The sequence below is a fragment of the Lissotriton helveticus genome, chromosome 2_1 (assembly GCF_964261635.1).
Source record: "Lissotriton helveticus chromosome 2_1, aLisHel1.1, whole genome shotgun sequence".
Taxonomy (NCBI): domain Eukaryota; kingdom Metazoa; phylum Chordata; class Amphibia; order Caudata; family Salamandridae; genus Lissotriton; species Lissotriton helveticus.
Window position 1 is genome coordinate 1731362140 of NC_136059.1, and position 13243 is coordinate 1731375382.

The 13243-nt window shown below is 45.5% G+C and overlaps 1 protein-coding gene across 1 annotated transcript in view; it reads left to right on the forward strand.

Moving 5' to 3' along the window:
* ABCA1 (ATP binding cassette subfamily A member 1) overlaps positions 1-13243 on the forward strand; it is a 132747-nt gene that overhangs the window by 103666 nt on the left and 15838 nt on the right. The window contains exons 42-45 of the mRNA XM_078676675.1: positions 2-64; positions 10567-10673; positions 10931-11072; positions 12265-12399. Of these exons, the coding sequence (XP_078532801.1) occupies positions 2-64; positions 10567-10673; positions 10931-11072; positions 12265-12399 (447 nt within the window). The remainder of the gene's footprint in view (position 1; positions 65-10566; positions 10674-10930; positions 11073-12264; positions 12400-13243) is intronic.

Genomic DNA, 13243 nt, shown 5'->3' on the forward strand with positions numbered 1-13243 from the left:
GGTTTACGGGGCGAAACGGAAGCCAGCGGTGGACAGTCTCTGTGTTGGGATCCCCCCAGGAGAGGTAAATCTGATGTAACATAGCCAGGGCAAATGCTGATTAGAAGCAGGCAGTTTTTGCTGGAAAGTTGGGCAGCAAGAGTGATTCATCGTTTGGTAATATCACAATAAGACAGAGAACTGATTCTGTATCAGCTAATCCGACCTGCTGTCATCTTTCAGGTACAAACAAATGCTAGTAATTTTCGTGTGTGGTCAACAATTGGTCTTCACTGTTTGATATGCAAGCAGCCCTGGACATCTATTCTTGTCATTTTATTAATTTGTACTTTTCTTAACTGCAAAGTGGGCCAGAGGAGTTATCAAAGTGCTTTGCAGAAGTCGATAAGCTATTCAATTTAAAGAGCATAGAAAAAAGTTGTATACACATACTTCCTCATATTTACATAGCATAAATGGGGATGTATCTTGACGTAAGACAGAAGATTAATCTACATAGAATTAAATCTGTCCAAACGTGGAACCCAAATGAGCCAATGAACTCCATTATTACAAAACGCAGGTGTAAGACATTAGTGGGACAGATGAGTGATGTCTCTTGAACAGGTGATTCAGGCCTTTTTTATGGCAACATCACAGAATACAATGATGTACGGAGTGTTGAAACTTTTCAAACACTCCCTCTCCCAGTCACAGATCTGGGTTTAATCCATCATTATTGTGCTCGCCACGTCAACCCAGTTTGGACCCAGCAATATGCAAATCATTCTTGAGCCTGTCCCTCATGGGAACAGTCAAGACCGCTCTGCCAATCCAGGTACTCCCTCGACTCGAAGCAAGCCTCCTAGGACCGTTCTTAGGGTATCAACCCTCATCAGCCAGGCGAGCTTGAATCCAGTGGCAGAGCGTGCCCTGGACCCAACTCCTGGGCATACCCTTAGCATACCCCATTTGAAGTGGACACCTTGAGTTCCAGGAGGAGGGCATTCCAAGTTCTTGGGGATGGCATGTGAAAGATTGTGTCAGGATGCAGAGCTGCTGAAAACACAGATTCTGTTTTGACTCAGAGCGCCGCATGAATTGAAAATGCCTCAAGATGTTTTGCTGCAGACCCTGGGGAAAATCTCAGTGTGGCTTTTATGGAACAAGAATTCTTTTTCATTCTTGATTCTGGGGTCACTACATAGCCATTGGCAGGCTGTGAGACTTTGGGTGGTGTAGTCAAAACGACGGCTGCTACAGACTAGACAAGCAACACCAATTTCTGTTCCGTTGTTTGTGAATACTGCCTAATTTTTCACATGGCGTGTTGTCATCAATTGGAACAAGATTGGACAAAGTGCAGTTAGAGTGGGAGGGCCTTTGAAATGTATTAGGAGTAGTAAATAGCGACATGAGCTTGCACGCTTATTTCTAGGGTGCCTTGCTCCTTGGACCCCATGGGAATTGCAACCTTTAGACAACACAAAATAGCTCAGCAACTTGGTTGCTTGCTGCAGAAATCAATATTTAAATTGCAACTCACAAGTTCAAACACCACCAGGACTAATTTCACTCCTTACCCTTCCAAGGTTGTTAAAATGAGTGCCATTAAGCAGGATAGTTGACACCAAGAGAGTGTTCAGTGTGTAAAACCGGATATATAAAATCTTTTGACGGTATCTTGGTGTGAGAACATATGGTTCCATGGTAGAAACTAAGCAAGGTGGGATAGTTAGTAAGGGTAGCAAAAATCGCCGTATGCCTCTCAAAGGCAAGGGCAGAATATGGAAATTAAACTTGTTTTGTTCATAGCCACAGTTAAGATCAAGGATTATTAGGCAACCTGTGGCATGATACAAGGGAACCCGAAGATACTTTAAGCTTCTTTGTTTGGCAAGTGCACCAAGTATCCATCAGCCTCATCTGCATCCTTTCTGCCAACTTTTTGCTTTGTGACCCAATAAAGGGTAGCAGCAAATCAGCCGCACTGGGTCAGGCTGACTGCTGGCACCTTTACATCAGCAATTGCCAGAACAGATAAGAACGGGAAGAAAACAAATACAGTCATGCGCGCGTCATGGCCAGGAAGGAACATGCCAAGCAGTAGAAGGGAATGTTTACTTTTCTCTGCTAGAATATTGTCCTTCTACATCGTGAGTGATTTGGAATAGAATATGTACTTTCCCAAAAAGATAGACCAGTATATTAGTTCTTGTACAATGTGCAGATTAGATTATAGCCATACATGTGAACTATAGCAGGTACACAGTAAAGATTAGTTTCAAATATTGTTGTAAAGCAATTTAAATGTATAATTGTACAACAGTTCTTGTTAATGTAACAAACAGGTTGTTAGGTAGAGATGTAATAGTTGATATTCGATCACAAAGTGTGCAATAGTTTATGCACATGAAACATGTTTATTAAAACACCCACATTTCAGTGGTAAATTTGTGTGCAACCCTTCAGTGTTCAAACAATCAAATCCAACTTTAATGTGTGTGTTTGCTCTTGCACATTGGCTATTCAGTTTTTCACTTTGTGTGTGAGTGATATTCATTGTACCTTAAACATTCATTATATAGATGGATTGGTGCAGTATGCTGGTATTCCTTACTAAATCCAGTACATTCAGTTTGTGGCTTTATATATACATCATTATGAGTCAGTATCTCCAGTCCTCCTCCATTCCTACATGGCTCCTCAAGCATCCATCATCAACAGCCCCAGCATAGGCTACTGCTTCTCGCGTCCCACGGTGCACCCGCTACATTTGTTTTATACGTAAATCATACTGAAACTGAAATCATGCTTAAAGCTTCAGGGGCACTACACCAGGGGTTTCAAACCTTTTCTATAGTGAGAGCTGCTGTTCCGCAAGTAAAAATTGATTGAGCTAATATATTTTATCACTGTATAATAGTGACCACATCTGTTAACATTACACTGGTGGTCACTGTATTAGGGAGGAGCACAATAGCAGACACAGATTAATATGCACACATGCGTACACACACAGCCTCGTACACTTGAGGCTCTTAATTGTCTTAGCTCTGGATCCAGGCCCCGTTCTCCTCAGCTCCTGGGCCGAACTTGCACCCTACTCTCACACACATTTTCACTTTAGCTCCTGCAGTCCCACACTTTGGTGAGTTCACACACTTATTGCTCTAGCCGCAGCTTGCACTTTTTTCCTTGCTCGTTGCGTGCATACACACACACACACACACACCCCAACACACACACACACACACACACAAGGGCTGATAAAGCAGGACCTACAAAATGGCCACTCTCCTTGTGACATAGCTTGATTGAGAGTGAAGACACGGTCATGTGGCAGACCACGTAGAGTAAATACAGTGTGTGTTTGAATGTTATCATGAGACCCTGCCATTGTTTGGCTAGCTCTGGTTGCCACTCTAAGGGTTTGAGATGAGCAGCACGGCATTATTTAATAAGCACATTCCCTCTGAATGGGTTTGGCTTCACCTCTGAGAGCTTTTTCTAAGGTGTCTGGTAAGCTCTTTATAGATCCTAAGTACTCGTTGGAGACCCATGCTTGACAGTGTTTTCGTTCCACTGTCCTTGACTCCCATAAACGTAGTCAGAAAATACAAAGTTACTTCTGAGTATAAGATGTCCTTCATTTTAAAGGAATAACTCAAACAAGAGCATGTTTTTGTTCTTCTGTGTTGAACCTTAAATGATACACATGAGCTCAGGCTCACGGTGCCGCAAGGACTCAAGCTGTACCTCACAGACTCACGAAAGCCAAAACGAGTCTGGAGCAGTGGCGGCTGGTGACATAAGATAGTGGTGGGCGTAAAAGTTTGTGATGAGTGCTTTGTGGCGAGTGAGAACAGCGAAGAAGCCTGACTGTCATAAGGTGGGGATATGGGGAGCACCCCCACCCGAGTACATTTTGAAAAAAGATAGGACAAATCGTGGATTTTCAAGCATATTTGTGAAAGTCAGAAGGTTAATATAGCAATTGTGAAAGTGTATCGTCTTGTAGCAGCATTTATATAGTGCTTCCTACCCTTGGAGGTGCCGAAGTACTTGGGCCGTTGTCCCCTCTGTGCCGGGTGCTTGGTACACAGTAACCCCTCTCTGTGCCCAGTGCCTGGGAGAAGGAAGTTACCCTCCTCACTGCCTAGCATCGGGTACACATTAGCATCTCCCTCAGTCCTTGGTACGCAGCAGTTGTGTCCTCCTCTATGTCAGGTGCCTGAACATACAAAGCAACTACCCCGTCTGTATCTGCCCCTAGTAAATTGCAATATCCCGTCTATTTCTGGTTAAGACCGGCAGCCCCCCCCGTCACCCCCCCCGTTGATCAGACAGGCGGTAATTAAAGTAGTTAACCCATCCGCCTCATCTTTCTCCGCTCTGTGTCGACAGAAAACAACATTACTGCCACTTTCCGTATACTCGTACAAGCTTATAACACGCTGACATCACAGCGCTTTAAAACGGACCACTTGGCAGAGCCAGGCACTGGTTCAGTTATCTGAACACACTCATTCCAAGGGCACAGTGCATAGACATCATGGACACTGATTTAAAAGGGCTTGTGACTAAGAACTGTGCACTGGTTGGAACAGCACGTAGATGACAGCTGGGGGCACCAGTTAAAGGAGCACAAGGCAGTGAGTGAAGGGCACACTGTAGAGAGTTAGTGGATTAAGGACACAGTGCTGCTGCAAATTCTGCGTGTGCCTCCAACATCCCCACACATCACCGAGGACGGGGAAACTGAAAGTGAAAGGGCCGAACTAAATGCTCCACTGCTTGGGGATGACAGGAAATGTCCCAACCGAGGTTCACTGGCATACCGGCCCTGCCGGCCTAGTTTTATGCCCTGTGGCGGTTTCTAATTTAGCTTCCACGTAATTCGGACACTTTTTCCTTCAGCACAAACTATTAAACAGATGGCTGTCAGGTATGTAAATCTGTCAAAGAAGACACATGCTCGAGACAGAGGCGAGCGACAACAGAAGGCATCTGATCTGTGCGCTTTTTTTTGGCGTCTTGAGCGCAGCGGTTGAACTGTATAAAAACAAATTAAGGGAACTATTATAATGCAGTGCACAATGGAGGTGAACTTGTCCTGGAGGTTCGCATTGATATCTGCTTTGTAATTCTACCCCTCACCCGGCCACAAGTACCATATTGGCCTTTCTGCGAACTGTGCTTACAAGAGAACAACGTGAGCGCAGGTGCCCTGCTTGTGCTCGGTAGAATCGCCTGCTTGTGCGCTGCACTATTGAAAACACCGAAATGTGGACCAACTCTCCTTTTGCCGCACTCTTTCACAAACAGGTGGATGGAAACAATCCACATATTTTTCAAATCAGAGAGGGGTTGTTGGGTCACTGGTGAAGACTTCCATCCACATTCCAGCCACGTGCAAACACTGCTGCACAAAAAATGCTATCAGCCTTGAGCCTTCCCTTAAGGAAAGCTATTTCCAGCGAGCATTCACGAAATCAAATGGAGGAAAATATGGAAAGCAAAGCCAGTCATGCAGTTCTGTGCAAACCGTGCAGTTTTCTTATTCTGTAATTCCATTGAGAGGAGAGAGAGTCAGAGATGAGATGAGTGAGACAAAGGACGGATAGAAAGAAAGAGGGGGGGGAGGGCTGCTTTGAGCATTTGTCCCAGGGTTGCAGTCGGTTTGCAATCCGGCCCTGCGCTGCTAGACTCTACCAGGTGAAATGTCAGGCCGGGGCATGTGCAAAGGCACACACCATCAGATTAGTGGCCAGCACTTTCAAGAGAAGCGGCTGCGTTAAGTGAATGACACTCACCGTTCGTCTCTCTCAGCAACGAGCACTCATGACGTGCCGGGAGCACAGAAGTTATGACCTCCCTCCATCTGTCCAGCCCCGACCTGAGCCAATCCTCCACTCTGCTCCCTTTCTGTTTGTCAGGAAGAATTTAAATACTTACTTACTTTACGTCGTGAACTGAAGTCTCGTCCAGTCTCTTCTTTACCGGAGCACCATCCGCATGACTCACTCGACTCGAGCCACCACCAGCACCACCATCCTCGTGCGCGGTAACTAACTCAGCCAATCCTGGCGCAGCATAACATCGCCACTGCGCCAGGATTGGCTAAAGAGCAGGGCTAATACTGCCCGTAATGAGACCCGGCTCCCCCGGGTCTCTGCCAGTGTGACGGCTAGGGGAGGAGGAGGAGGGAAGGGGCTACTGCGTGTGTGCGAATGCGTGGCCAAGTCATAAAAATGACTTGCCCTAAATGCGCACACTGCTGCTGCTATCACAGTCACACGCTGCCAGCCTGCCACTCACTGCCGCAGGCCCGCCCCCCACACCAGTTCCGTGATCATAATGATGATGTGACTCCGACCGGAGACCTCAAATCATTATTGGGCTGCGCTGCGCTCATAATTTTACATTTTGAATGCGCAGTGTGTCAGTAAGTGACAGTGACGATCGTCCATGGCTAGTGGGGCAACGCCCCAACGCCCCCAATGGACGAACCGCCACTGGTCTGGAGTTGCTTGTGATCTCATTCAGGTGTGACATAGTCCCAGTGGCGGTTCGTCCATTGGGGGCGTTGGGGAGTTGCCCCACTAGCCATGGACGACCGTCACTGTCACTGACTGACACACTGCACATTCAAAATGTAAAATTATGAGCGCAGCGCAGCCCGATAATGATTTGAGGTCTCGGGTCGGAGTCACGTCATCATTGTGATCGCGGAACTGGTGTGGGGGGCGGGCCTGCGGCAGTGAGTGGCAGGCTGGCAGCGTGTGACTGTGGTAGCAGCAGCAGTGTGCCCATTTAGGGCAAGTCATTTTTATGACTTGCCCACGCATGCGCACACACGCAGTAGCCCCTTCCCTCCTCCTCCTCCCCTAGCCGTCACACAGGCAGAGACCCGAGAGGGGCCGGGTCTCATTACGGGCAGTATTAGCCCTGCTCTTTAGCCAATCCTGGCGCAGTGGCGATGTTATGCTGCGCCAGGATTGGCTGAGTTAGTTACCGCGCACGAGGATGGTGGTGCTGATGGTGGCTCGAGTCGAGTGAGTCATGCGGAAGGTGCTCCGGTAAAGAAGAGACTGGACGAGACTTCAGTTCACGGCGTAAAGTAAGTAAGTATTTAAATTCTTCCTGACAAACAGAAAGGGAGCAGAGTGGAGGATTGGCTCAGGTCGGGGCTGGACAGACTGGAGGGAGGTCATAACTTCTGTGCTCCCGGCACGTCATGAGTGCTCGTTGCTGAGAGAGACGAACGGTGAGTGTCATTCACTTAACGCAGCCGCTTCTCTTGAAAGTGCTCGCCACTAATCTGATGGTGTGTGCCTTTGCACATGCCCCGGCCTGACATTTCACTGGTAGAGTCTAGCAGCGCAGGGCCGGATTGCAAACCGACTACAACCCTGGGACAAATGCTCAAAGCAGCCCTCCCCCTCCCCTCTCTTTCTTTCTATCCGCCCTTTGTCTCACTCATCTCATCTCTGACTCTCTCTCCTCTCAATGGATTTACAGAATAAGAAAACTGCACGGTTTGCACAGAACTGCATGACTGGCTTTGCTTTCCGTATTTTCCTCCATTCGATTTTGGGAATGCTTGCCGGAAATAGCTTTCCTTAAGGGAATGCTCAAGGCTGATAGCATTTTTTGTGCCGCAGTGTTTGCACGTGGCTGGAATGGGGAATGGAATACTTCACCAGTGACCCAAAAACCCCTCTCTAATTTGAAAAATATGTGGATTGTTTCCATCCACCTGTTTGTGAAAGAGTGCGGCAAAAGGAGAGTTGGTCCACATTTTGGTGTTTTCAATAGTGCAGCGCACAAGCAGGCGATTCTACCGAGCACGAGCAGGGCACCTGCGCTCACGTTCTCTTGTAAGCACAGTTCGCAGAAAGGCCAATATGGTACTTGTGGCCGGGTGAGGGGTAGAATTACAAAGCAGATATCAAGGCGAACCTCCAGGACAAGTTCACCCCCATTGTGCTCTGCATTATAATAGTTCCCTTAATTTGTTTTAATGCAGTTCAACCGCTGCGCTCAAGACGCCAAAAAAAAGCGCACAGATCAGATGCCTTCTGTTGTCGCTCGCCTCTGTCTCGAGCATGTGTCTTCTTTGACAGATTTACATACCTGACAGCCATCTGTTTAATAGTTTGTGCTGAAGGAAAAAGTGTCCGAATTACGTGGAAGCTAAATTAGAAACAGCCACAGGGCATAAAACTAGGCCGGCAGGGCCGGTATGCCAGTGAACCCTCGGGTGGGACGTTTCCTGTCATCCCCAAGCAGTGGAGCATTTAGTTCGGCCCTTTCACTTTCAGTTTCCCCGTCCTCTGTGAGGTGTGGGGATGTTGGAGGCACACTCAGAATTTGCAGCGGCACTGTGTCCTTAATCCACTAACTCTCTACAGTGTGCCCTTCACTCACTGCCTTGTGTTCCTTTAACTGGTGCCCCCAGCTGTCATCTACGTGCTGTTCCAACCAGTGCACAGTTCTTAGTCACAAGCCCTTTTAAATCAGTGTCCATGATCTCTATGCACTGTGCCCTTGGAATGAGTGTGTTCAGATAACTGAACCAGTGCCTGGCTCTGCCAAGTGGTCCGTTTTAAATCGCTGTGATGTCAGCGTGTTATAAGCTTGTACGAGTATACGGAAAGTGGCAGTAATGTTGTTTTCTGTCGACACAGAGCGGAGAAAGATGAGGCGGAAAGGCTAACTACTTTAATTACCGCCTGTCTGATCAACGGGGGGGGGGGGGGTGAGGGAGGGACTGCCGGTCTTAACCAGAAATAGACGTGATATTGCAATTTACTAGGGGCAGATACAGACGGGGTAGTTGCTGTGTATGTTCAGGCACCTGACGTAGAGGAGGACACAACTGCTGCGTACCAAGGACTGAGGGAGATGCTAATGTGTACCCGATGCTAGGCAGTGAGGAGGATAACTTCCTTCTCCCAGGCACTGGGCACAGAGAGGGGTTACTGTGTACCAAGCACCCGGCACAGAGGGGACAACGGCCCAAGTACTTCGGCACCTCCAAGGGTAGGAAGCACTATATAAATGCTGCTACAAGACGATATACTTTCGCAATTGCTATATTAACCTTCTGACTTTGACAAATATGCTTGAAAATCCACGATTTGCCCTATCTTTTTTCAAAATGTACTCGGGTGGGGGTGCTCCCCAAATCCCCACCTTATGACAGTCAGGCTTCTTCGCTGTTCTCACTCGCCACAAAGCACTCATCACAAACTTTTACGCCCACCACTATCAAATGTCACCAGCCGCCACTGCATAGTCCAGCAGGTTTGGTTGAATGGCCACATTGCAGGTGGGACCAACACTAATTTGCATACAATTTCTTCCTCTCAGAATAGATTAATGGCCCCATTACGAGTTAAGAGATAAATTCCAGTCCTTGTGCAAACACGTTTTCATATGGATCAGAATTATAAGTTCTGTGATAACTATGACGTCCTCTCAGTTTTTCCCTCATAAATTCTGGCTGGTCAATCCTGCCAAAATGTATCAGCGGGAAAGGCCTTAGATAAAAGACAAAACTTTCAAAACTCGGTATGTTGAAAACAATAACCACATATTATGCCCCAGTTTTTCTTTTACAAAAATCTGAACAGGAGGTATTTACCGAATGTCATAAATACCTTGTATCTGTATTAACCATATGTGGATAAATACCCCATCCTATTCTGACGGACTCATAATGAGAACGGATCTATGTGATCCTAATACCAAATGTTACCCACCAAAACACCAGCAGTTTTGTTGCACAAGTATATTTTGTCACTTACTGCATCTCTGAATTATCGACCCATTCCTGCTGACACACCACTGAATTACGGTCATAAGATCAGTTGGTTTCCCCTGCACCTCTACTACTGCAGTGGACTGTGTATGGCATCCCTGGACACATAAATACAAGGCAAAGGTCAGAGCACTCATATCACTCCCCTGGGTGCTGGGTAAGCAGAAGTTTTAATTCAAAACTCTTTGCCTTCCCCATACAGCTCTTCATACTGGGGCACCAGAGTACTTGTCTAGGTCACTGCTCCCACACCACATAATAGACACATAAAGTAGGCCTCTCATGACCACCGGCGGCTCCTATTGATATGCTAATGGTTTGGGGAACTCACTGCTCTCTCGGGGTGCTCCTCTGTTTGAAATCCGTGGCTTTGTCCCGTCCTTAGAGAAGGATTAAAAAAAATACAATAAACACCAGAAGAACCATCACTTCCTTCATTGCTCGGGACTTAACTCAGGAAAGGTCTGCTTGTTTTCCCAGTGTTTTTTAATCCAATGCTTGTTCCAGAAGTACTTTGAGGCTGCTATTCGGCCATCCTAGTAGTGGGGAATTACAATGCATAAAGTAAAAGTTATGACAGTAGGACATTTGGTTTATAGATAGGTCTGCATAGTAGGTGTATAGGACTATGGAACTCATTTATGGAAGTTTTTGTGTGCCATAGGCCTTAGTATGTTAAACAATCTAAGATCATGGTTGTTTGGCTATTAAAGGGGGTCTTTGTGCTCTAATAGATAAACCTTTTTTTCAATGTTTAGTGCTTTGGGCTTCTTGGTGTCAATGGCGCTGGCAAGACAACTACTTTTAAAATGCTGACTGGAGATACAAGCGTAACCGCAGGAGAAGCTTTCCTCAATAGACACAGGTGAGGGGAGAAGAGTCTACTCTCTTTTTATAGAAAGGTGATTCTGCTTGAAGTGAGACACACCTTCAATGATGAGCTATGTTTGTATGTTTGGTGGTTGGTTTGCAGCATGCTGTTCTGGACTAAACTTGAGAACATTTAAATTATCAGGGCAGAATTCTAGCTCTTAGTTGATTCATGAGCCCCTTGTAAAGAAGTGTCGGTAGGATTTGCTTAAGACATGACTGTAGTAAGACCAACATTTCTTTTGCTTTCAGTAATTTATCCAGTATCCAGGAAGTTCATCGGAACATGGGATACTGTCCTCAGTTTGATGCCATCAACGAGCTAATGACTGGTCGCGAACATTTAGAGTTCTACGCCCTGCTACGAGGGATCCCCGAGAAGGAAGTGTGCAAGGTAAACTGCTAACAAAATAAAGGAAGACCCATCCACGGCAGCGATTAACTCTTCTTAAAAGGGTTTTCTGTTAATGCTTACAAATCAACTTTCACTAAGTGTTTCTCATCTGTAAAATAATTATTTAGTTTGGCCAAGTTCCATCATTTTGATTAGCTCTATGTGTGCACAGCTGCTGAAGAGTGAGGCCTCTTAAAGCTTTCTTGGGGGTTATGGCTGTAATGGGATGTTTCAAATTATTCCCAATTTTTACACATATTCCTCTGCACTCATAAATTCTGTCGGGAACTAGTCAGCATCATCTTTACTCCGGTCAAATGTGGACAGGGTTTAAGGGGTGGGGCTTAAGTAAGCACACTTTTTTTAAGGACCGCCCTGCTTCTACTGGCACGCTGTGGTTACTAGGAAGGCAAGTCAACCGATTTACAACAACTGCAATTTGATCTGAGAACCAAGGGGCATATTACCAACAAGTAGCGATATTTATCGCTAAATCGGCTTAGCAACATTTTTTTTATCGCCGAGCATCGCCGGAATTTATCGCTGAGATAACGTGCTATTAGCAACGTTTATCTCCAAAGGGATACATTTTCCTGAGAATACAGCGATATTCACGCATTAGCGACGAAATGCTCTTAGCCATGTTATCCACCTCCCATTGGATAACATGGCTAAGAACTGGTCTGGGCAGGTGTTAGTATTTGGAGATATTCGCGCTTAGCGCAAATATTTCCATCGCTACGCCTGCCTTGCTAATAGGCGACTTTGGGTACGCCCACTTTGCATATCATTAACGATAAATATCGGTAACATGCAAAGCGGGCCCCAAACCGCTATCAACTAAAAGCTGTCGCTAACTGCTGTTAGCGACAGCTTGCTAATAGGGCGATAGAATTATCGTCGCTTAGCGGCCGAAAACGCCCGCTAAAGCGGCGAAAGTTCCCTATCGCCACGCTTGATAATATGCCCCCAAGTTCTCACAAGTAGTCTGTGCCCAAAACTAGAGAAACCAGGATTGTTTATTACTGTAGTGTGTATTTGTGACTATACAATAATAACAGAGATTTCAATTATATTGTGCCCTAATGTGTCTTCTCATGAGAAGGCTACGAGGAAAGTCCTTTGTATGGAACCTTATGTTTGATTTCAGCATATTGGCGGACTAAGCTCACTGTGTGTTTCTTTAATGCAGGTGGCCGAGTGGACAGTTCGCAAGCTGGGCCTTGTGAAGTATTCAGAAAAAAATGCTGGCAATTATAGTGGCGGGAACAAGCGTAAATTGTCAACAGCAATAGCCCTTATTGGCGGGCCACCTGTTGTATTTCTGGTTAGTAAACAGTCCTTAACGTTCACTACATAAATGTACTCTGGCCTCTGTTTTGGTTTTTCTCTGTTTTATTAAAAAAAGCAACAATTCAGCAACTGGTTTAGAATTGCATTGAAGAAAGCTCCCGAATTGTACAACTTCAGGAACTAGTTTTTGTTTTTTTGTGGATTTTTTTAAGCTATCTTCATTAATAATAGGAACAAGATAGGTATCAGCCACTATACTGACAGACAGAGCATAGGCCACATTGCATGCTGTAAAACGCCTAATCCTTATTTAGAATGTTTCCTACATTGTACTATATTTTGGCATCAGCGGTGCTTTAATTTCAGATTACTTGGTTGTTAGCGTACTATCTGATTGGTAGTAAATATGAGGGTGGGTGGGGTTCAGAGGTGGGATCTCTAAACTGTGTCTGCTAAGCCAGTAGTTCTTAGTAGACCCCAAACAAATCATTACTGGAACCCGGGCCCACACAGAATCATTATTTGAATTCTGGGACTCCCACTGAGCCATTGCTAGAAGCCAGGGACCCCGACCTAAGTATTTTTCGACGACTTGAACTGCAAACCAATATACAAAAAAAATACAGACATAAGCATTCATCAAACAAATACACAAATTATTACATGTTTTATTCAATTCACAAAGAAATATAAAACATAAATACATTTCAATTTTAAAGGGAAGGTGGAGCTTTTCTAAATTCAATTGAGGCCACCCATCATCTATCCTATATCCTATTTGATGCACTTGCACTGCTCCCAATAATCATTGTGAGAATACAAACTTAATTTTAAACTCCAATTTCGAATTCCTTCACATTAACAGAACATGTACAAAT